The sequence below is a fragment of the Rhinichthys klamathensis genome, unplaced genomic scaffold, assembly GCF_029890125.1.
Source record: "Rhinichthys klamathensis goyatoka isolate OS25496 unplaced genomic scaffold, OSU_Roscu_1.1 h1tg000386l_1, whole genome shotgun sequence".
In the NCBI taxonomy this organism is placed as follows: domain Eukaryota; kingdom Metazoa; phylum Chordata; class Actinopteri; order Cypriniformes; family Leuciscidae; genus Rhinichthys; species Rhinichthys klamathensis.
Window position 1 is genome coordinate 1,005,423 of NW_026606890.1, and position 25,520 is coordinate 1,030,942.

Consider the following 25,520-nt stretch of genomic DNA (forward strand, 5'->3'; position numbering starts at 1 on the left):
TTTGAAACATTGAGGCACGGATGTACCTAATACAAATAAATAACTAGCTAACTAGTTAACATCTCGAGTTAACTAGCAGATGATTCATTTAGTTCGCTATTAAATAAGAGATCTAGCGCTAAAATCAGTTGTTTTTTAAATCAAGCTGAGCGCTCGTGTCCGCTGCTATCAGTTGCATGGACGACGCGCTGTTGCGCAATCTTCACTCGGACGCGCGTCTCAATCTATCGCCGTTGCGGAGACTCTACACAGGCGAAGCACTGCTACTTGGGCGCAGAGATATCACGCAACACCTGAAATAAAGCTTGCCACAAAGAACCGGCGAAAGTAATGATTATGCAATACACCGACCTTTGGCTATGTTATAGGAACAGGCTCTACCGTTTGAAAGTTATTAAACAACATCGCATGCTGCATTTCAAATAAAGCGCACGCCTAGAACGGCTGTAATATAGACCTAAACAACGAACGATTGAGTGAGACGTTTCAAATATGGCCAGGTCCATTGATATTATTGATAAAGTTGATAAATTGATAAAGTTGACGATGCAGACTCGCCATCTTCGCAGTAGTGAACGCGCCTAGAGAGAGAAATGCACACTCATGAATAAATTCTTATTTTTTAATCCAGGCAAATTTGTTGATGAAACATTGATTAAAATGAAGATACAATTTATACAAAACGAAATAAACTTTAAAGAAAGGCTTTCTACAAAACAAAACTAAATAAGTGGTCAAAATCATGTCTGACCCATTCCAAATGTTTTCCGATATATATCTTATGATCCTATCTTACTCATCTCATGCGGTTCCCTTTTCATATAGCCTAATCAACATAAATGAAATAAAAAAATAATAACATTATATTAATTATAAAAATGAAACGTACATTTAAGTTTTTTAACTTATAATAAGCGTCACACCGCTCCGCTTTGCTCACATGCTCTGGTGTGTAGTCTAATGCATGTGTGTGCATGTGGTGGAGGGGTGCGATTTTCGAATAATAATCAACCCAACGATCTTCGAATATTATTTTTGCTTGAAAATTTCGTTTTGTATAAATTGTATATTAATTTTAATCAATGTTTCATCAACAAATTTGCCTGGATTATTAAATAAGAAGCAAATATAGTGGACAATAGGCTAATCAGGACACGGAGGCGTCGGCGCGTGCACACTTCTCTCTATAGGCGCGTTCACTACTGCGAAGATGGCGAGTCTGCATCGTCAACTTTATCAATTTATCAACTTTATCAATAATATCAATGGACCTGGCCATATTTGAAACGTCTCACTCAATCGTTCGTTGTTTAGGTCTATAGTACAGCCGTTCTAGGCGTGCGCTTTATTTGAAATGCAGCATGCGATGTTGTTTAATAACTTTCAAACGGTAGAGCCTGTTCCTATAACATAGCCAAAGGTCGGTGTATTTTTTCTTTATACATTTTAGGCTTATTCTCAAATTCATATTGTGTTAGGGGGGCGGGATTATTACGCAATTTTAATCGGACAATTTGACCGGAGAGATTTAATTTTGTCGGACATTTCATTTTTTTCCCGGCCAATGTCCGGTAATTACCGGACAACGGAAACCCTGACACCTATGGCTTGAGGGTGAGTAAATCATGGGCTAATTTCCATTTTTTGGGGTGAACTATCCCTTTAATCTTAGTCAATGGAAAGTTCAACACTTAATACTAATACACTGTTAAAATATAAAGTTGTTTTTGTTAACATTAGTTAATGCATTGTGAACTAACATAAACAATGAATTTATTAAACGAATTAAATATTAATAAAATGCTTTTCAAAATGAATTGCTCATTGCTAGTTCATGTTATCTAATGCATTATAGTTGGGGGCCTTGAGCACATAAATAGGTGATTTCGCGCAAATTCATCTAAAAGCGCCAAATTTGGCACAGATGTAGCACAGGTCATACCGAAATGTTTTAGCTAGGGCGCCGGAGCCAGCGACCCTCGGGGCCAATATGGCGGCCAAATCCAATATGGCCGCTGCCCGAAAAGGGTTCCGGCTATAACTTTTGAACCACATGAGTTACGAATACAAACTTGATATGTTTTTCAGCTTAATTGATCATGGGAAACACATAGGAATGTTTATATTTATGACCCAGTATATCTGGACCCCTTGATCCTCCAATTCCAATATGGCCGCTGTCCAAAAAAGCAATTTGGGCTGTAGTATGGGGCCTTACACCCCATTGTTTGCGCGAATTCATCTACAAGCACCAAATTTGGCACAGATATAGCTGAGGGCATACTGAAATGATTTAGCCAGGGCGCCCAAACCAATGGTCCCTGAGACCAAGATGGCGGCCAAATCCAATATGGCCGCTGCCTGAAAGGGATTCGGCTATAGCTTTTGAGCCAGATGAGATACAAATACAAACTTTATGTCTATTTGATCTTTTTTGACCATGGGAAACCCATAGGAATACTTACATTTATGATTGGGTATATCAAGACCCCCCAAATTCCCTAAAATTCAATATGGCCGCTGTCCGAAAAAGGGTTTTGACAACTTTTGAACCAAATGACAACTTAATGTGTTTTTTTTTTTTTACCATGACAAACATGAGAATCCTTACATTTGTGGTTGCCTATGTTTATACCCCAAATTTGCATTTACAAGAAAGCATCTACCTGATCATTCATACTTTATCAATTAGAAAATTGGTGGGAATATTTGGAATGTAGGGAAGGCATATATGAGGGAGAGTCAGAATTCCAGCATAGATTTGGGCAATACTGAGCAAATATTGAGAATACTAGTTGATTGTATGGACAGTGGTGGAGCAGCTGTTTAGTGCTACTCCATGCTTGTGAGCAAGATCCATAGACATACATATACACTCACCTAAAGGATTATTAGGAACACCTGTTCAATTTCTCATTAATGCAATTATCTAATCAACCAATCACATGGCAGTTGCTTCAATGCATTTAGGGGTGTGGTCCTGGTCAAGACAATCTCCTGAACTCCAAACTGAATGTCAGAATGGGAAAGAAAGGTGATTTAAGCAATTTTGAGCGTGGCATGGTTGTTGGTGCCAGACGGGCCGGTCTGAGTATTTCACAATCTGCTCAGTTTCTGTGATTTTCACGCACAACCATTTCTAGGGTTTACAAAGAATGGTGTGAAAAGGGAAAAACATCCAGTATGCGGCAGTCCTGTGGGCGAAAATGCCTTGTTGATGTTAGAGGTCAGAGGAGAATGGGCCGACTGATTCAAGCTGATAGAAGAGCAACTTTGACTGAAATAACCACTCGTTACAACCGAGGTATGCAGCAAAGCATCTGTGAAGCCACAACACGCACAACCTAATTTGCAAGAGCTCACCAAAATTGGACAGTTGAAGACTGGAAAAATGTTGCCTAGTCTGATGAGTCTCGATTTCTGTTGAGACATTCAGATGGTCAGAATTTGGCGTAAACAGAATGAGAACATGGATCCATCATGCCTTGTTACCACTGTGCAGGCTGGTGGTGGTGGTGTAATGGTGTGGGGGATGTTTTCTTGGCACACTTTAGGCCCCTTAGTGCCAAATGGGCATCGGTTAAATGCCACTGCCTACCTGAGCATTGTTTCTGACCATGTCCATCCCTTTATGGCCACCATGTACCCATCCTCTGATGGCTACTTCCAGCAGGATAATGCACCATGTCACAAAGCTCGAATCATTTCAAATTGGTTTCTTGAACATGACAATGAGTTCACTGTACTAAAATGGCCCCCACAGTCACCAGATCTCAACCCAATAGAGCATCTTTGGGATGTGGTGAGCTTTCCCTTCAGTCCAGGCCTGATGCAGACATGGCAGAATTCTTCAGGTTCTAAAATCAAAAAGGGAACCAGCCAGCATATCCAACCAGGGGCGTTTACGCAATGGTACAAAGTCAGACATTCTCAAATGCATGAAGGTGAAAAAAACCCATGTAGCAGCAGCTAGAGATGCAACTGTAGTTGTGTTTAATGGTGCTGTAATGGTCCAAATGGTCTGGCCAACTACTGAAAAAACATTCCATGACTACGTTAACACCAATATTGCTGGGTTTGTGAGGTCACACATGAGCTATGAATCTGTCACGCGATTGGATATTGCGTTTGATACATATCCAGAGGAGAACCTCAAAACACAAACTCACCAACGCAGAGGAACCGGATCAAAAACTAAAGTAGATGGGAGAACTCCAATTCCAAAACGTAACTGGAACAGTGACTTCCTGAAAAAATGAGGACAACAAGGATGAACTATTTGGATATATCAGTGAAGAGATAAACAAGCATGGCATGTCAAGTAAAAGAAAGATGCTGTACTCTCCAACAGACAAGGGTATGACATGCCTGCCCTTCAGCCTTGTAATCATCCAGAAGCAGATACAAGAATAATCCTGCATCTTGCACATGCTGGGGCCAATGGCCATAAAAAGGCCTTTGTCCGGACTGTCGACAGCGATGTTGTCATACTTGCCGTCCACTTCTTCAACGCACTCGGCCTCACAGAGCTCTGGATCGGCTTTGCAGGTGGAAAAAACTATAGGGACATTCCCGCTCATGAAAACAGCAAGGATCTTGGTCCCCAGAAGTCACTGGCCTTACTACTCTTCCACACTTTAACAGGCTGTGACACAACCTCAGCCTTCCTGGGTCATGGGAAAAAGAGTGCATGGGCAGCTTGGGAGGCAACACCAGATCTCACAGAATCCCTGGTTACCCTCACCTTGGAGCCTGAACAGATCAACAATGACGTCCATGTCCAAAGACTGGAATGTATGGTAGTCATCATTTACAGCAAGAGCTGTGGTTTCAGCCACGTGGATGAAGCTAGACATCACCTTTTCTTGAATGGTACCAAGTCTCTCGAGAACCTGCCTCCTACCCAAGCTGCACTGATTCAGCACATCAAAAGAGCATTGCTGCAGGCCAGCTTCTACAGGAATCAGGCAACCGCTGTCCAGCAAGATATCCCCATGAGTTCAATGCATGGGGATGGTATCGAGAGTCTACGAGCAAGACGTGGGAACCTTACTGGACTTATCTCGGAGACGCCAGTAAAGCCTGCACCATTCTCCTCCACTGTGGCTGCAAGACAGCATGTAGAGGGCACTGTAAGTGCTGTAAAGCCGGAGTTCGTTGCACTTCTATATGTGCATGTGAGGGTGCTTGTACAAACAATGATGGTGGAGATGATGAGAGATCCGGTGATTGTGAGTGATAAGGATAATTCATGTGAAAGACCATGAGAATTCACTGTTGTTTTTTTATGTTATTGCTGTTTTTTTGTTATGCTAAGCAAACCTTTAAGAGTTTTAGACAAATTGACTATATTATTATATTATTCTTTTATCAATTTGAGATAATATAAATATTGCATTGCAATAATTGTGTCTTATTTTTTCTTATATGATTACACTTTGAAATGTATTCACCTGTGGTACACTGAAAAGCATTTCACTTTTATAAGGAAATGAATCAACATTGAGAATAACCTTAAAAGTTGTGGTAAAAAAAATGATTTTCAACCACAGTCTTGAAAAGAATACAGGTTCCAGACTTACACAAGCATAAATATAAATATGCCAAAGGACTTCCTGTGTGTCAATAAACATAAAATAGACATCACATCCTCATTTGTAGCGCATTTGATTCAAAATTTGTAGCCAAAACTATGGAAGTAAAATAATCCCAAATGTTTTTGAAACAAAAAGCCTGTTGAATTGTACTACTTGAAAAAAATATGCATTGCATTAACCCTGCTTGCATTTTAATGCATTGTATTTTTAGGGCTTGCATTTTTATAGGCTGAAATTTAGCATGGTTAAATATTTAAGCTGTGAATATTTCAAATCAAATCATTTCAAACACATTTTCATTAGTAAAATTTCAATAATCCATATTCACCTTTCATATTTCATTTCCCAAATATTCAAACTGATTAAAAATACAACCTAAAATATTCAACAGGCGGTTTTCGGTCCATTTTATTTCGCTTTGCAAATTCGCTTCCACAAATTCAGTGGTTCAAATTCGACAGTAAATTCAACATTGACATCCAGGAGCTGCAGGAAAAGTAGTAGATTACCGAGCATAATCTCCATCTGCTGTTAGTCGACCACACCAGCAGGGGGTGCAAGCGCGTGTTGTTGAGAAGACCAGAGCAACAGTTAGACTAGAGCAAGCCATTCATTCATAAAAACTTATTTACAAAAATGTAAGTGTATTTGTGATTATTATGACGTCTGTTTTATGTGAAATTCAGTGTGTTCACGATTACTTTTCCTGTGTAGCCTACATGCATCTTTCTCTACCATGAACGATAATGTTATTCCCCGATGCGGATGTACAGATCCAGTGTTACATTTGACATATTTCTCTTGGTTGTTTAGTTGCCTTAACCTTATATTGCAGCGATGTGCTGCATGCAGTACTAGGGTTTGGTTTCCCTCAATATGTCAGGATTCCCCTGCTGGACATATAAAACGCTTAACGTAGCTTAATGGACATAAAAGACCAAACTCGCAGGCTAGCAGATGGACTCAGAATATGAATTTAACGCGCAAAGTTTAATGCTGAGCGTTTCCCAGTGATATACTGGCATAAATTTGGTTTGACATTGGACATTCGCACGTTTAGGGACCGTCTCTAAAGTTACATACGACATTGGTATACACGTTTCTAACTTAAATACCATTTGAAAAGAACGACTTACAGTCATAAAACCAACTGTAAAGTGTTCGTGTAGGTGTCAGGCTCAGGCATAATGCGCAATTTATTCAAATAGATTGAAGTTTGCTATATAGTTAGAAACGTTTAGGCCTATAGGACTTGTTACTTTAGAGACGGTCCCTAAATGTGCGAATGTCAACCCAATTTTACATTTAGTCTTTTAGCTGGCACTTTTATCCAAAGCGACTAGTTAAACTAACAATATAGAACAACAATATGAAAGTGCTACTTCCCAGTTTAACCTAATGCAGTACATGTACAATACATACTTTCCAAATAAGGTGCGAGTTTGGTCTTTTATATCACTGTACTGTAGTCCATTAAGCTACGTTAAGCGCTTTGTCCTGACGGAATTCGGGGAATCTTTGAGTATGATGATGTATTGAGGGAAACAGATTATAATCCCGTTCACTGTAGAAAAGGCTGATAACATAAGGCTACACAGGGAAAGTAACAATGAATGAAACATAAAAACAGCTTTTGTGCCTTTAGATATCATCTTTTCCGCATATATACTGACCCAGATAATCGTCACAAAAAACGTAATGCATGCTGAGTTTTTATGAATGAATGGCTTGCTCTAGTCTAACTGTTGCTCTGGTCTTCTCAACAACACGCGCTTGCACCCCCTGCTGGTGTGGTCGACTAACAGCAGATGGAGATTATGCTCGGTAATCTACTGCTTTTCCTGCAGCTCCTGGATGTCAACGTTGAATTTACTGTCGAATTTGAACCACTGAATTTGTGGAAGCGAATTTGCAAAGCGAAATAAAATGGACCGAAAACCGCCTGTTGAATATTATAGGTTGTATTTTTAATCAGTTTGAATATTTTGGAAGTGAAATATGAAAGGTGAATATGGATTATTGAAATTTTACTAATGAAAATGTGTTTGAAATGTTTTGATTTGAAATATTCACAGCTTAAATATTCAACCATGCTAAATTTCAGCCTATAAAAATACAAGCCCTAAAAATACAATGCATTAAAATACAAGCAGGGTTAATGCAATGCATATTTTTTTCAAGTAGTACAATTCAACAGGCTTTTTGTTTCAAAAACATTTGGGATTATTTTACTTCCATACAAAACGCTTTTTCGGACAGCGGCCATATTGAATTTAAGCAATTTCCCCCAAATTCCCTAAATTCAATATGGCCGCTGTCTGAAAAAGCGTTTTGGCTTCAGTCTTACCAGTCTTCTTGATATACCCAATCATAAATGTAAGTATTCCTATGGGTTTCTCTTGGTCAAAAAAGGTAAAATAGACATCAAGTTTGTATTTGTATCTCATCTGGCTCAAAAGCTATAGCCGAATCCCTTTCAGGCGGCGGCCATATTGGATTTGGCCGCCATCTTGGTCTCAGGGACCATTGGCTCGGGCGCCCTGGCTAAATCATTTCAGTATGCCCTCAGCCTACATCTGTGCCAAATTTGGTGCTTGTAGATGAATTTGCGCAAACAATGGGGTGTAAGGCCCCATACTACACCCCAAAATGCGTTTTTGGACAGCGGCCATATTGGAATTGGAGGATCAAGGGGTCCAGATATACTGTGTCATAAATATAAACATTCCTATGTGTTTCCCATGATCAATTAAGCTGAAAAACATATCAAGTTTGTATTTGTAACTCATGTGGTTCAAAAGTTATAACCGGAACCCTTATCAGGCAGCGGCCATATTGGATTTGGCCGCCATCTTGGCCCCGAGGGTCGCTGTCTCCGGCGCCCTAGCTAAATCATTTCAGTATGATGTGAGCTACATCTGTGCCAAATTTGGCGCTTTTAGATGAATTTGCGCGAAAATGTGCTTAAGGCCTCCAACTATTAAGCAATGTTTACAAGTGAAGCCTCATTGTAAAGTTACCAATTTAACAAATAAAGAAATGGCAAATTAACACATTGAATTAAACGTGAAGAAAGACTGAAATAGAATTTTCTTTTAATAATCTCCAATCAACTTCTTTTTTTTTTCTTTTTTTTTACCAATCTGCTCCATTTAACACGTTAAAGTTTAAATGAACTCTGCAGATTTCCCTCCAAATTGTCAACATCTGGCCTTGATAATGACATCATAAATGACTCTGAACCATTGAATCATTAATCATTTGAATAATTTCCAGTAACTGAACACTACAGAGTCAATCTTAATATATAAGTACTTAATAAATCTTAGTATTTTCTTGTAAAACAAACTCCAGTAATCTTTGCTTTATTTACAACTTTGAAAAATCTTTTATTACAGTGCTTACACTTTGTATAATTGTATGAAATTCCCATTATCATGTCAAAAGTAGCAGCCAGAGCCTTCAACAGTGGAAGTTTGATGTGTCGTTTCATTATCTGTTGCACTTTCTTTGTTCTTCGAGTCTTTGCAAAGTCTCATAATAATTACGGTAATTCCATCATGACGCAAGATGCCTCATCCTAGAGTCTTTGATGTTCTATAATCATCTGTGAGAAGCTTTTGGAGTGAGTGCATTATGATCGTTTGATGTAGAAAATTGAATGAAATGCAGTTTCTCAGTGCCGTGAAACCCCGGTGACTTGGCCTCCAACTCTTGTCCCTGGCCGTCACTCAGTAAAGTGTCTATCCCGCCGTCGTCCTCCACGTATGGACGCGTTTAACAGGCTCGTGTTTGTTTTAACAGGCTGCAGACCCTAATCGGACACTTTTTATTCCCTTCAAATGGCTTTCCCATCGCTTTTTCCCCGAGCACTTGTGTGAATTTCTTCCTATTTCCGATCATTCAACTCCATTTTTCTTAAGCCGGGAGTCCCGGGAGAGATTAGAATAACGCTCGTAATGATAAAAACGGCAGGAATTCGGCAGGGAGTTACGGGTGGGCTCGTTGTATCAGCACTTGAGCGTTTTACTGCTCTTCTGAGAGTCTTCAGGTCTCTGTGACCCGGCTGTGATGAATGGGTCTGTAGATGTAGAGGTCTTAGACCCTCAGTGATATGATTCTCTCTCTCTCTCTCTCTCTGGACTGTTTTTGAACTTGCATGATTTACGTCTCATTTCTTAGGTCTACGTAAAGTGACCTGCACACCTTCTCTCTCTCATAAAGGCCTTTCGCATGACTCCACATGAAAAGCGTGGACGATCTAGTCATGAAAAGCTGGGTTTATGTGATTGCGAGGTAGCAGGGAAGTCAGCACATTAAACAGTGAAAACTTATGTACACACTGTTCACTAAGGCTGAGTTTATTTGATCAAAAATAAAGTAAAAATTTTTTTTGAAATATTATTACCATTTAAAAGAAATGCTTTCTATGTGAATATATTGTAAAATGTCATTTATTCCTGTGATCAAAGCTGAATTTTCAGCATCATTACTCCAGTCTTCAGAGTCACATGATCCTTCAGAAATCACTCTAATATGATGATTTGCTGCTTAAATGGATGCTTCAGGATTTAGCATTAAGCTTTGTATTAGTAGGAAACCTGTAGTATTTTCAAATTACCGTGCTTTCCACCCTCATGGATATCCCCTGAGACGAGAGATTTATGTATTTTTTTGTCTGGAAAAAATCCTCCGATGGCGCAAAAATCATCATTTTGCGCCATCGGAGGATTTTTTGGCCAGAGGCTAAAGACTACAGTCAGTAGTAGGGGCTGTCCCGCATGTTCTCAACCCGCCCATAGAGGGTGGGATCTCACTCACAGAATGCACACATAGTGTCAGACATCTTTTTTTGGAAGCTAAGCTAGCAGGCTCTTGTTCTGTGGAGAAAGCTGAGTAGTAGGGGTTACCATCCTCTTTTTCCCAGACATGTCCGGCCGTTGATGTCCGGGATTCAGCTTTTGCTTTCTGCAGTTGCCATTCATTGTTTACATGCACACCTTTTGTTTCAATCTAACTGAATTAATTCCGATTGGTGAATCTGAATGTAGTGTTTACATGAACACTAAACAAGTGATGGTTGATGTGCGTTTTAACATTGCTAAGAAAATTCCCGCTCCTCCGTGAGAGATACGAGACCGGTGCATCTCACAGGTGTCGCTCATCCGTAATCTCACCACCGGCCTCGCGCAGTTCTCCCGCGGCCCTCACTCGTCCTGCTCGCCACAGTAAACATGACTCGTGTCGTTCTCCCGCGGCCCTCACTCGTCCTGCTCGCCACAGTAAACATGACTCGTGTCGTTCTCCCACGGCCCTCACTCGTCCTGCTCGCCACAGTAAACATGACTCGCGGCGTTCTCCCGCGGCCCTCACTCGTCCTGCTCGCCACAGTAAACATGACTCGTGTCGTTCTCCCGCGGGCCTCACTCGTCCTGCTCGCCACAGTAAACATGACTCGTGTCGTTCTCCCGCGGCCCTCACTCGTCCTGCTCGCCACAGTAAACATGACTCGTGTCGTTCTCCCACGGCCCTCACTCGTCCTGCTCGCCACAGTAAACATGACTCGCGGCGTTCTCCCGCGGCCCTCACTCGTCCTGCTCGCCACAGTAAACATGACTCGTGTCGTTCTCCCGCGGGCCTCACTCGTCCTGCTCGCCACAGTAAACATGACTCGTGTCGTTCTCCCGCGGGCCTCACTCGTCCTGCTCGCCACAGTAAACATGACTCGTGTCGTTCTCCCGCGGGCCTCACTCGTCCTGCTCGCCACAGTAAACATGACTCGCGCAGTTCTCCCGCGGCCCTCACTCGTCCTGCTCGCCACAGTAAACATGACTCGTGTCGTTCTCCCGCGGGCCTCACTCGTCCTGCTCGCCACAGTAAACATGACTCGTGTCGTTCTCCCACGGCCCTCACTCGTCCTGCTCGCCACAGTAAACATGACTCGCGGCGTTCTCCCGCGGCCCTCACTCGTCCTGCTCGCCACAGTAAACATGACTCGTGTCGTTCTCCCGCAGCCCTCACTCGTCCTGCTCGCCACAGTAAACATGACTCGTGTCGTTCTCCCGCGCCCCTCACTCGTCCTGCTCGCCACAGTAAACATGACTCGCGCCGTTCTCCCGCGGCCCTCACTCGTCCTGCTCGCCACAGTAAACATGACTCGTGTCGTTCTCCCGCGGCCCTCACTCGTCCTGCTCGCCACAGTAAACATGACTCGCGGCGTTCTCCCACGGCCCTCACTCGTCCTGCTCGCCACAGTAAACATGACTCGTGTCGTTCTCCCGCGGCCCTCACTCGTCCTGCTCGCCACAGTAAACATGACTCGTGTCGTTCTCCCGCAGCCCTCACTCGTCCTGCTCGCCACAGTAAACATGACTCGTGTCGTTCTCCCGCGCCCCTCACTCGTCCTGCTCGCCACAGTAAACATGACTCGCGCCGTTCTCCCGCGGCCCTCACTCGTCCTGCTCGCCACAGTAAACATGACTCGTGTCGTTCTCCCGCGGCCCTCACTCGTCCTGCTCGCCACAGTAAACATGACTCGCGGCGTTCTCCCACGGCCCTCACTCGTCCTGCTCGCCACAGTAAACATGACTCGTGTCGTTCTCCCGCGGCCCTCACTCGTCCTGCTCGCCACAGTAAACATGACTCGTGTCGTTCTCCCGCGGCCCTCACTCGTCCTGCTCGCCACAGTAAACATGACTCGCGCAGTTCTCCCGCGGCCCTCACTCGTCCTGCTCGCCACAGTAAACATGACTCGCGCAGTTCTCCCGCGGCCCTCACTCGTCCTGCTCGCCACAGTAAACATGACTCGCGCAGTTCTCCTGCGGCCCTCACTCGTCCTGCTCGCCACAGTAAACATGACTCGCGCAGTTCTCCCGCGGCCCTCACTCGTCCTGCTCGCCACAGTAAACATGACTCGTGTCGTTCTCCCACGGCCCTCACTCGTCCTGCTCGCCACAGTAAACATGACTCGCGTCGTTCTCCCACGGCCCTCACTCGTCCTGCTCGCCACAGTAAACATGACTCGTGTCATTCTCCTGCGGCCCTCACTCGTCCTGCTCGCCACAGTAAACATGACTCGCGTCGTTCTCCCACGGCCCTCACTCGTCCTGCTCGCCACAGTAAACATGACTCGTGTCGTTCTCCCACGGCCCTCACTCGTCCTGCTCGCCACAGTAAACATGACTCGTGTCGTTCTCCCACGGCCCTCACTCGTCCTGCTCGCCACAGTAAACATGACTCGTGTCATTCTCCCGCGGCCCTCACTCGTCCTGCTCGCCACAGTAAACATGACTCGTGTCGTTCTCCCGCAGCCCTCACTCGTCCTGCTCGCCACAGTAAACATGACTCGTGTCGTTCTCCACACGGCCCTCACTCGTCCTGCTCGCCACAGTAAACATGACTCGCGTCGTTCTCCCACGGCCCTCACTCGTCCTGCTCGCCACAGTAAACATGACTCGTGTCGTTCTCCACACGGCCCTCACTCGTCCTGCTCGCCACAGTAAACATGACTCGTGTCGTTCTCCCGCGGCCCTCACTCGTCCTGCTCGCCACAGTAAACATGACTCGTGTCGTTCTCCCACGGCCCTCACTCGTCCTGCTCGCCACAGTAAACATGACTCGTGTCGTTCTCCCACGGCCCTCACTCGTCCTGCTCGCCACAGTAAACATGACTCGTGTCGTTCTCCCACGGCCCTCACTCGTCCTGCTCGCCACAGTAAACATGACTCGTGTCGTTCTCCCGCGGCCCTCACTCGTCCTGCTCGCCACAGTAAACATGACTCGTGTCGTTCTCCCGCAGCCCTCACTCGTCCTGCTCGCCACAGTAAACATGACTCGTGTCGTTCTCCCGCGGCCCTCACTCGTCCTGCTCGCCACAGTAAACATGACTCGTGTCGTTCTCCCGCGGCCCTCACTCGTCCTGCTCGCCACAGTAAACATGACTCGTGTCGTTCTCCCGCGGCCCCTCACTCGTCCTGCTCGCCACAGTAAACATGACTCGTGTCGTTCTCCCGCAGCCCTCAATCGTCCTGCTCGCCACAGTAAACATGACTCGTGTCGTTCTCCCGCGGCCCTCACTCGTCCTGCTCGCCACAGTAAACATGACTCGTGTCGTTCTCCCGCGGCCCTCACTCGTCCTGCTCGCCACAGTAAACATGACTCGTGTCGTTCTCCCGCGGCCCTCACTCGTCCTGCTCGCCACAGTAAACATGACTCGTGTCGTTCTCCCGCGGGCCTCACTCGTCCTGCTCGCCACAGTAAACATGACTCGCGCCGTTCTCCCGCGGCCCTCACTCGTCCTGCTCGCCACAGTAAACATGACTCGTGTCGTTCTCCCGCGGCCCCTCACTCGTCCTGCTCGCCACAGTAAACATGACTCGTGTCGTTCTCCCGCGGCCCTCACTCGTCCTGCTCGCCACAGTAAACATGACTCGTGTCGTTCTCCCGCGGCCCTCACTCGTCCTGCTCGCCACAGTAAATTCCCGGACATTTTGTGCGATCTCGAAATCCCGGGCAGACTCATCACGGAGACTCACTAGTAGCCTAGCCTTGTTGTTTAACTACTGCGCTCTGTTACCGGTAGGTGTGGCCTCCTGGGGCAGCGAAGCAAGTGCATTCTGGGTAGGGATGTCCCGATCAGGTTTTTTTGCCCTCGAGTCCGAGTCATTTGATTTTGAGTATCTACCGATACCGAGTCCTGATCCGATACTTATATAATACATAAAAAAAGAATAAAGAAGAGCGAAAAAAATATTTTTAATTTAATTCACCTTATTTTAACATTCAACAACTGTTAACAAACAGAGCACTTCTGTGAGGTAGCTTGAACAATCAAGTAATAAATAACATAAATTCTTCACTTTTGGACTTTAGTGCAACTGTAAATATAGAAAAAGTCTAATATAAAAACAAATAGCACCTCAACTTAAAATACCCGGCAGGCATGTAAACAAAAAATAAAAAGTCTTTTAAAAAAAAAAGAGAGCATATATATATATACATTAGGGGTGTAACAGTTCACAAAATTCGCGGTTCGGTTCGATACGATACAGCAAAAAGAAAGAAATGCCAGAGAAATTTCCTATTTATTAAAAGAAAAAATATTTTTAAATAAGTTTGAGTTTTCCTACATCTTGAAACTTTCAGGTTTATACATGGGGGTAATCTTTGAAGGATGAACAAATAATGTTTTGGTAATCACATTAAAAATAACATTTAAATATATATTTATATAATATTTGAATTTTGAAGTGCAACATTAAATCCATGTTCATTCACGGCACAATGTTTCTCCTGGTTTCCACGTCAGCGCTGTTTGATCTAATAGAGATCCACGGTTAATAACGGAGAAATTTGAATGCTTCTCACTAGATCTCGCAGCGATGTTATTACTTCAGTGGCGAATTCAAATGTTTTCTTCACTGGATCTCTTAGCGCTGTGTCGCTTGTTCTCACGCTGCACAGATGTTGCTGGTCCGAACTGATAAATGGTCCGTTAAGCACAATATAATGAGTAGCGCAGTTTCGTTCCGCTTTCATTACGTTTTCCATTTGATGTTGCGCAACGTTGTGGTGATCGCGCCAGCACGGATTTTGTCGGCAGAAAAATGGTCCTAGGAATCGTTCGGTTTGTATGCTTACCGAACCGGAAGCCTCGTACGAATACATGTACCGTTATACCCCTAATTTACATATATCCGAGTCCTGATCGGGAGGTAACGTCCGATTCCGATCGAGTCTGAAACCACGTGATCGGGCCCGATTTCCGATCGCATGATCGGATCGGGACATCCCTAATTCTGGGAGTTGTTGTCTTTCATCCACATAAGCCAAAAATACATTTTCTGGCTTTTCTCAGTCTAGAAAGCTCCAAATTCAAAAATAATTTCACATTTCTTCTACATAAATGTACACACATTTAAATACACATTCATCTTTCCAGAGGTGAAGTATCCCTTTAAGAAACATTTCTGATTATTATCAATGTTGAAAACAGTTGTGCTGCTTCATATTGTTTTGGAAACAAAACAACAACAACATTTGTGTAGGAAATTATAAATGCCTTTACTGTCACTTTTGATCAATGTAATGCATCCTTGTTGAAAGAGTTCATATTTAAGCTTTGCAAAATCATGACGTCACACATCACAAACTTATGAGCAAAGTCGTACAATGTAATGCAAACAAAAAATGCATGTCATTCGAATTGTCTCGTTCATTGATTGTGCTTTGAACGTAATAAAGGGTCTAAAGTTGAATTCTGATGGGTTTATGCTTCGTTTAGAGTTTAATGTGTTGGCAACATTACACGTGAAATGACCTTAAGTATGGAGTCTGTGGTTTACCAACAACAGAAGTTCCTCCATCTGTCTGTTTTCCAGGGAATCGTGCAAATATGCGGCACAACGACTCAAGTTTTGTAGGGCGACGACGTTGAAGCGATCAGTGAAAACATTATCATTCTCGGCTGCAAACGGGGGAGATTTAGACCCAGAGAATGAATTAGAGAAATTGGAAAGTTCCTCAGACATCAGTTCCCAGGAGCAGCGAGAATAAAAAATGGTCCGATTTTGTTTTCTGGCAGAAGAAATGGAAAACAAAAGGTTCTAATTAATCAAAGTGATGCCGGCAGATGTGAAAGGTTGTGAATTACCAATTGAAAGCAAAACATTCAGTCCTGTCGCCCCTCTGTCCACATTTGTCAGCGCTTTTCATGTGTGGAGGGGAAAGGTTTCCTGTAAAGCTGCTAAAATACTGCATGGCCTCGGGGTCTGTGTGTGTGTGTGTGTGTGTCTTTAAAAGTGTATTTCTGCTCTCACTGTTGTTATTTGAGGCCTAAACTGCTAGATTTTATTACAAGCATTTTGACTGACCAAACCTGTTAAGAGATGAGCTGTGTTTGGAAGTTGACTGAATAAGCATGTAAAATGTACAGTCAATGACTATGTTGGGAATTGCATGCTACCGTATTATTTCTGCAATATGCATACGTGTAATTTTCTGTATGCATGGAATATAGGCTGAAATGTAAAGTATACAACAGTCATGCGACAAAATGAACTAAAATGGAAAAAATATTAGCCGTAATTTTTTTTACATTATTTAATTCAATTGCCGTTTTTAAAGAATTAAAAATGCACAATAAGTGTTTTTATATCTGAGAGGTGTTATTTTAGTATTATTTATATATACTATTATAGTATTTTTTTTTTTACATTTTTCAGTTTTCATTTTAGTTTTAGTCAATTTTTTTGTGATACTGTTTAAAGTGATACTGCTTTTGTCTTTTTAATCCGTTTTTTTTTATATATTTCCATTTAGCTTTAATTAGTTTTGTACATTTTTCATCTAATATTTATTTTTTAATTTTATTAAAAAATAATTTATTTTATTATTTTCAGCTTTATTTCAGTTAACGAAAACGATTTTTAAAAACGACTTTTTTAGTTTTAGTTAACAAGAACAACACTGACTTGGATGCCATTCACATGAGCATGATGAGGTCATGTGCCAACAATGTATCATACTACTGTTTAAAATATTATCATTGCATAATGTATTTTGTTTTACATCATTTTCTGAAAAAGTAGTATGCAGTTGCAAGGGATTTCGAATATTACTGGTATATTTTCCTGTTCACGTTTTTTTTTTTTACTGTAAAAGTTCTGTCAAGTTTGGCTGCATATGTAACTGACTCCTGTCGGATAAATGTGATATAAACTGTTTTCTCATATAACCTTGGGTATAGATGTTCCCTTCAGTGTGCTGCTTTCCCAGGGTGCCGCGGGTCTGTTGACACAGATGCGTCCTGGGGTCTGAAGTCAGAGGGGTGCTTTCATTCTCCTCTTACTGTTCAAACACTGGTGAACATGAGTCTGATCTGGGGTCAGTCAAAGAAAAGCAACACTCACCCAGTTCCTCTGGTTCTGAATGGCTGATACTTTTCTCACCGAGCCGAACCAGACGTCCAAACGCTCTTAAAGTCTCCGTGAAATCAAAAATGACAATTCTTATTTATTATGGATGAATCCCTCGTGATCTTGAATTAAAATAACTTCCCCTCCCTCTTGCAGTGACATCTCTTCTCTTCTCTGATTTTGAGGGCGGGGCAACCTGTCACTCACGTGATATCGACCAATAGCAAATCACAACCATCCAATCAGTTCCACAAGCCCCGCCCTATACATTTGTTCTTGTTTGAGAAGCCGTTTCACTCAGATATACGTCACAATAGAGAAGAAAAGACGATCGCAACTTCTGTTTCATGATGACGAGCCAGGGATATTGTATATGCTTGAAGGTGTATAGTGATACAATAGTGAAAATTTTATTTTCATAGGTCGGTTGGCATGTGTTTGTGCTCAGACTTGTGGTATAAACTGAAGGAAATCCCAAAGCTGCTGTTCCTGAGAGTAATTGAACTGTTTGTCATGCATCAGTAATCAATGTTTCCTAACCAGAAGTGATAAAAGTTTCCAATGTGTTTTTTTTCTTTTCTCTGAAATTAAAAATGGCGAGCAAAGCAACAAAATCATAGCCAGTCAAAATATATTTTATTGTTGATATACATATACACTACTGTCCAAAAGTTTGAGGTCAGTAAGTTTTCATTTCTGAAATAAATTGTATTTTTACACAGCAAGGATGCATTGAAACGATCAAAAGTTACAGTAAAGACTTAAATAAATGCTGTTCTTTTGAAAATTGTATTCATCCCAGTATACATCACAGTTTCCACAATAATATTAAGCAGCACAACTGTTTTCAACATTGATAATAATCAGAAATGTTTCTTGAGCATCAAATCATCATATCTGAATGATTTCTGAAGGATCATGTGACACTGAAGACTGGAGTAATGATGCTGAAATTCAGCTTTGATCACAGGAATAAATTACATTTGACAATATAATCGCATTTAAAACTTTTTTTTTTTTTATTATAATAATATTTCACAATATTACTTTTGATCACAGAAATGAGCATATGAGACTTCTTTCAAAAACATAAAAAAATCGTACCTACTCAACTGATGACTGGTAGCGTATGTGGAACAGGATTTTGGACCAATGAGGTTTCACTGTGGGTGGAGCTACCCGGAGCAATGTGATAAACCTAGAAACAAATAAATATAAAGTGATTTATTGCATGACATTTGTAAACAATTCAGACATCTCTGTTTTGCAAAGGAATCATAATTTCTGTCTCCCCCTTTCTTAATGTTCTACAGTGCGTTTTAATGGGACTAAAGACGTGCCCACCTGCATGGATAAAAATCACGGCTGTGCCCACATTTGCAGAGAGACGCCCAAAGGATCCATCGCCTGTGAGTGCAGACCGGGATTTCAGCTCACCAAGAACAGCCGAGACTGTAAATGTAAGTGGATGGATGGATGGGTGGATGGATAGATAGATCACCTCTACACTTAAAGGGTTAGTTCACCCAAAAATGAAAATGATGTCATTAATGACTCACCCTCATGTCGCTCCAAGCCCGTCAGACCTCCGTTCATCTTCAAAACACAGTTTAAGATATTTTAGATTTAGTCCGAGAGCTTTCTGTCCCTCCATTGAAAATGTGTGTACGGTATACTGTCCTTGTCCAGAAAGGAAATAAAGACATCATCAAAGTAGTCCATGTGACATCAGTGGGTTAGTTAGAGTGTGTTGAAGCATCGAAAATACATTTTGGTCCAAAAATAACAAAAACTACGACTTTATTCAGCATTGTATTGTCTTCCGGTTCTGTTGTGGATCCGCGTTCAGTGCCGCTGCTGACGTAAGATGCTGCTGACGTGTGTCTGGTGTGTGTGTGTGTCTGGTGTGTGTGTGTGTATTCCGGTTCTGTTGTGGATCCGTGTTCAGTGCCGCCGCTGACGTGTGTCTGGTGTGTGTGTGTGTGTGTGTGTATTCTGGTTCTGTTGTGGATCCGCGTTCAGTGCCGCCGCTGACGTAAGACGCTGCTGACGTGTGTCTGGTGCGCCCGAGCTTCGTTTACAGTCTGAGGGAGACGCACGCTGGAAACAAAACACTCTTCGCAAACATGTCTAAGGATTTCCACACAGAGGAAGACTTGCATTTTTTTGCCCAGCCATATTTATTTGAACCCGAATACACGGACGCACCAGACACACGTCAGCGGCGGCACTGAACGCGGATCCACAACAGAACCAGAATACACACACACACACACCAGACACACGTCAGCAGCGTCTTACGTCAGCAGCGGCACTGAACGCGGATCCACAACAGAACCGGAAGACAATACAATGATGAACAAAGTCCTAGTTTTCGTTATTTTTGGACCAAAAAGTATTTTCGATGCTTCAAAACACTCTAACTAACCCACTGATGTCACATGGACTACTTTGATGATGTCTTTATTTCCTTTCTGGACAAGGACAGTATACCGTACAAATAATAATGACATAATTTTCGTTTTTGGGTGAACTAACCCTTTAAGCAAAATCTGGAAGTTGATTGTTTAAAAGATCCCTGATGTACTCTGGAGTCAAACCATGGATGTCTTTAAAAGCAAATAACTAAATGTTTAACTTAATCCATTGTTTTATCGGTAGCCAGTGAAAAGAGGCCAAAACTGGAGTTATACGGTCTCTCTTCTTGTCAGCAGTGTGGCCGCTGCATTTTGTTACCTCGACAAGGATGTCTGACTTGCATGTAATGCTTTGCAATAATCCAGCCGCGAAGATATAAAAGCATGTATAGCCTTTTCAAGATCATTCTTTGATAAAACTGATTTCAATTTCGCAATCTTTTTTAATTGAAAGAAACTAAGTTAGTGGCATGACCTTTTATGGTTGAAAACTGGCCCATACTCTTTACTGGTGGACACAATATATATATATATATTGCCAAAAATGTATCACTTTTTGTCATTTTACATTAGAAAATTTGAGTTAAAGGTACAATATGTAAGAATTTTGTAATAAAATATCCAAACATCACTTGCACAGTGTGATATATTTCCTGCAGTTGTGTACTTACAATATCCCAGAAGTCTCCAAAGATGTTTTATTTCAGAGAAATTCCAATTTTAAATAAGTGGCCGTCCCGGAAAAAAATGTCCCCCGTCAATGACGCAATATCCGCGCTATCCTCGGTTTCCGTTCATACTGCCATAGCCATGACGTAACCATGGCGACAGACGTGGACAACTGCGTAGTGCGTAACGTTTAGCGGCACACAGTTCTTGTTTCTTTCAAACATAGACCATGGCAAGCAGACTTTGGGACAAACAAGGAGAACTAAAATGAGGATCAATATCAGCGTGGCGTTTTTGAGATGCCGAGAGCTAGCGTCCGCGACTTACTTGGACTCGACAGAGCTTCACGAGTCACGACTTGACAGCTTTATTAGACAGGTGAGCAAATGTACATAAAACAAATCAATGTTATATAACGTTAGCTCAACATGATGAAATGTTAGAATATGGTCAGTATGTTATTCTAATGTTGATCTAGCTTACTGCTAGTTTCGTATAGCAAACGAACTAACACGTAGTATAACATTATAACTTTCAACACACATTTAAATGCCGTTTAGTGTGATAGTGTAACGTTAGACCAAGTGAAGCAGCGCTGCGTTCCATCACAAGTTGAATTCGTCTAATAAACTGACCTGTGTGAGTAATCCAGCACTTGCGGGTAGTTCGGTAGAATTAAATGTCCTTATTGCTTTATATCCGCGGGACTCGCGTGTGATATCTGTTTTTTTAGCAATCGCGGCCTACTTCATACCACTGCAATGTTAAAAAACATGAATGTTTGCACTCATCCATAAACATTATTAGATCCATCAGCTGGACAGCAAGTCCCAATATTCAGCTCATCACTGCGTCATCAACCTACGCCTTTGTTATTATTGCCCTCTTGTGGCGAAAAAATCTTACATATTGTGCCTTTAATCGAACGTTACACCTCCTCAAGGCAAGGCAAGGCAAGTTTATTTATATAGCACATTTCATACACAATGGTAATTCAACGTGCTTTACATAGAAGAAATTAAAATAATCAAAAGAAATAAGAATAATTAAATCAGTTTAGAATAAAAATTAAATAAAATACAGTATAAACAGTCAATCCAAGCAGAGAATTTTCAGCCTCATTACTTCCTGCTTTAAAAGGAAGATACAACTGCGTATCATAAGCATAACTATGATATGAAATGGCATATTTATCAAATATAGAGCCCAGCGGAATCATGTAAAGGAAAAAAGTAACGGCCCTAAAATAGAGCCCTGAGGTACCTCATAAATTACAAGAGCAGCAGATGAAAAATGATTCCCATTCTTTACTGCAAATGTCATAGATAGATAGATAGATAGATAGATAGATAGATAGATAGATAGATAGATAGATAGATAGATAGATAGATAGATAGATAGATAGATAGATAGATAGATAGATAGATAGATAGATAGAGAGAGAGAGATGGATGGATGGGTTTATAGATGTTAGTGATTAGAAGTAAGTGATCTCTAATCTCTTAATGTTGATGTTCTTGACTAGTGACGTGTAACTATGGTAACGGTGGCTGTCAGCACATCTGTGAGGAGACGGACCACGGGCCCAGATGTTCCTGCCACATGAAGTTTGCGCTTCACTCTGATGGGAAGACCTGTGTAGGTTAGTGAACACTCGCACTGCAACACACGACTCTACTTTAACTAGAGTAAAGAAATCTGCTTGTTTTTACCAGTTTTATCCACAGTCAATTGTTTGGACTGGGAAAAAGTTGTTGACAGGTGATGGGAAAATAAGGGTGATTGATGACATCAGCCAAAATGAAAATAGTCTTAGACATAATTACATTTGTTGAAAGATTATGAAGATCTTTGGGAATAATGTGCACCACTGAATTGTTTAGTAAATTGGGTTGATTTTGATTTCACATTGACTTTAAAATATCCTTAGTGAGCTGCAGACACTGTTAAAGCAAAGGCATTGGCTTTAAGAGACTTCTAATGGAAACTCTAAACTTAATGTTCTGTTAAGTCCAGAGTTTGGCTTGATTTTATGCAGTGGAACCAAATCTCAGAGTTTCACTCAACGTTCAGTACGTACAGTGAGAAATGGGGTGTTCTGTGCACCTCAAGTGTTTGACAGTGAGCACATTGTCCTTTAGTTACGCTTCATTTACATACATATGTTAGTGTTTCCATTAGTCTAGTCACGGATGAGGATTTACAGGCATCGTGAGAGCTATAAACAGAAAGTTGAGCGCAGAAAGACACTTACGCATGAGGTATAAACTTGATGTATTTGACAATTTATCAAACTTAGGAAATCAAGATCACTGAATGTGAAGAGTTATGTGCCTTCCTGCTCTATTCGTCTTTTTTTCTATTTAACCTTGCTTGCTTGAACACATTTCCCTTCGACTTTTCACGTTCTTAAAGAGCACTGTTTGGTCACAATGCTGTGTGTAATTTATGAGCCATTAGCGCCACTAAACGAATTTGCAAAAATAAAGATTGTCTAAGCTGGTTTTCTTATAGTTGTCTCTGCATAATTAGCATTACATTTTTTTTTATTTTTTTTTATTACACCCAGCAGCTTATGACCTGAATAAAAAGTGTGTGCGTTTGTGTGTCTGAGTCAATCACAGCTGTTCTTTGCACCTCTTTAGCCAATCACAGCTTTGCTTTGTATTACTGCAACCAATCACAGCAGACCTCTGTGTTACTGAGCCGTGATTCCTGAAGGACTAGCGATCCACAGCGGACTTATGGCTGTTTACACCGATGCCATACGAAATATCAATCTCTGTGCCAAAAAATCATTTTTGATGATTCATAGATGTGTATTTTTTATTAAGAGAGTAGATTTTTGTTTTGTTTATTTATTTTTTTATTATTTGAAAAACTACTGTTAACATTTTTTTAGGGAAAATTACCCCATTTATATATATACTTTTATTATATTAATTTAATTATTTTTTGTAAAACTACTCAGAACATGAACAGTAATTAAATAAATACATAAATACATATACTAGAAGTTGTGTACTAGATATAGGAGACAAGGTTTGATTTGACAATTTGCAGTCGTAATAAATTGTATTGTATATAAATTCGTTTTTTTGTGTTTTTAGATCTGTTATTTCTGTGCTACTTTTTCAGCATAATTTCTAATAATAATTTGCATTATTTCTAATTATTTGTAGTAGTATAGGTCTAGTACTACTTCTACTATTATTATTACTATTATTATATTTTGTCATCAGAATATGAATAAATGTCAAAATGAGACTTACATTACCCCATATGATTTTTTTCTAATTGATCATTAGCTTAATTTAAAAATAATATAAATAAATAATAATAATTTTGCAAATTAATATTTTTTTTTCTATTTCTCTTAATATCTTAATATCTTTGTTTTTGAGAATCACCAAAAAATATTTCTTTATTTTTTGGGGGAAAAAAGGTGAATATTTAATACTTTTTTATGTTGTTTAGTCGCATTGAATTGGATCGCCATTATTACCGCTACTCAGCGACAGAAACTGATGCTCATATGTAAAAGACACTTTTGATCTGTTTGTGTAAGCTGAAGCTGAAAATGGATCTCGGGAGCGTTGGCCGTAACAGCTGGAAAAGTCATAAACTGAGCGGATCCGCAGACTTCAGGATGGCATTATGAATCCTTAAGTTAGCAACCGCTCCTCTCAGCGGCCACATCCAAATAGAAACAAACATACACACGCTCTTAAAGACAGACCTTTAAAAGCAGCATTTCAGCAGCCTAAATATCAGGGCCCTTGTTTCCCGACCGAACGGTGGTTAGTCTGGCTTCTGATCCGTTCTTTTGCACTCTCTCTCCTCGACTGGATCCAGCTCTTATGTCAAGGTCTCACTCCGACGCCCTATTATTACCCCTCTGTTCCCCCCAAAACCCGCCAGCAGCTCCGCAAATGAGACGTCTGGCGTGTCTGACGGCCCCCGAAGACAAAACTGAAAGAGTAAAGCTCAGGCCACAGAGGCCAGAGGCGTGCGGTGAATCTGTCAGGGTCGCAGGAATCCAGGGCTCGCTCTCTCACGGGCTCTAATAGGCCAGAAAGCCACAATAAAACAAGCTGAACTTATTAATGAGCCCCTGTTGAGCGATGGGCTGCAGTCACGGAGTAATGGATGTGGCCTACCCACAATCCCCTGAGGAGATGGAAACCGTTGGCATGATAAGAGAAGGTGAGAAGAGAGAGGAGAGATGGATGTTTCCTCAACGACAGACACTCTTATGTCCCGGGGGACTGGTTTTTATAAAACAGACTCACACTTTTTGTGATATGAAAGTCACATTTAAACTTTTGTGGAAACTTTTTATTATGCACTTGTTTGCTACTTTTCAAACACAATAGTAAAATGTGTGTTACCAAATAGTATATTTTTATATACACTACTATGGTAAGATTTGTAATGCGTTTGAAAGAAGTCTCTTCTGATCACCAAGGCTGCAATTATTTGATCAAAAATACAGTAAAATCAGTAATATTGTGTAATATTATTACCATTTAAAATAGCGGTTTTCTATGTGAATATATTGTAAAATGTAATGTATTCCTCTGATCAAAGCTGAATTTTCAGCATCATTACTCCAGTCTTCAGAGTCACATGATCCTTCAGAAATCACTCTAATATGATGATTTGATGCTCGAGAAACATTTATGATTATTATCAATGTTGAAAACAGTTGTGCTACATAATACTTTAGTGGAAAGTGTGATACATTATTTTCTTTGATGAATAGAAAGTGAAAAAGAACAGCATTTATTTGAAATATAAATATTTTGTACTTTTACTCTCACTTTTGATCAGTTTAATGCATCCTTGGTGTGTGTGTGTGTGTGTGTGTGTGTGTGTGGAAAGATGATTGTCAAGTTGTATTTTTTTATTATGCCTAACTT

The 25,520-nt window shown here is 41.3% G+C and overlaps 1 protein-coding gene across 2 annotated transcripts in view; it reads left to right on the plus strand.

Annotated features, from left to right (window-relative positions):
- The window catches only part of scube3 (signal peptide, CUB domain, EGF-like 3), a 168,496-nt gene that overhangs the window by 86,313 nt on the left and 56,663 nt on the right, over positions 1–25,520 (plus strand). For both annotated transcript variants that reach the window (XM_056233995.1, XM_056233996.1), the window contains exons 5-6: positions 18,826–18,972; positions 22,124–22,240. In XM_056233995.1, coding sequence (XP_056089970.1) covers positions 18,826–18,972; positions 22,124–22,240 — 264 coding nt within the window. The remainder of the gene's footprint in view (positions 1–18,825; positions 18,973–22,123; positions 22,241–25,520) is intronic.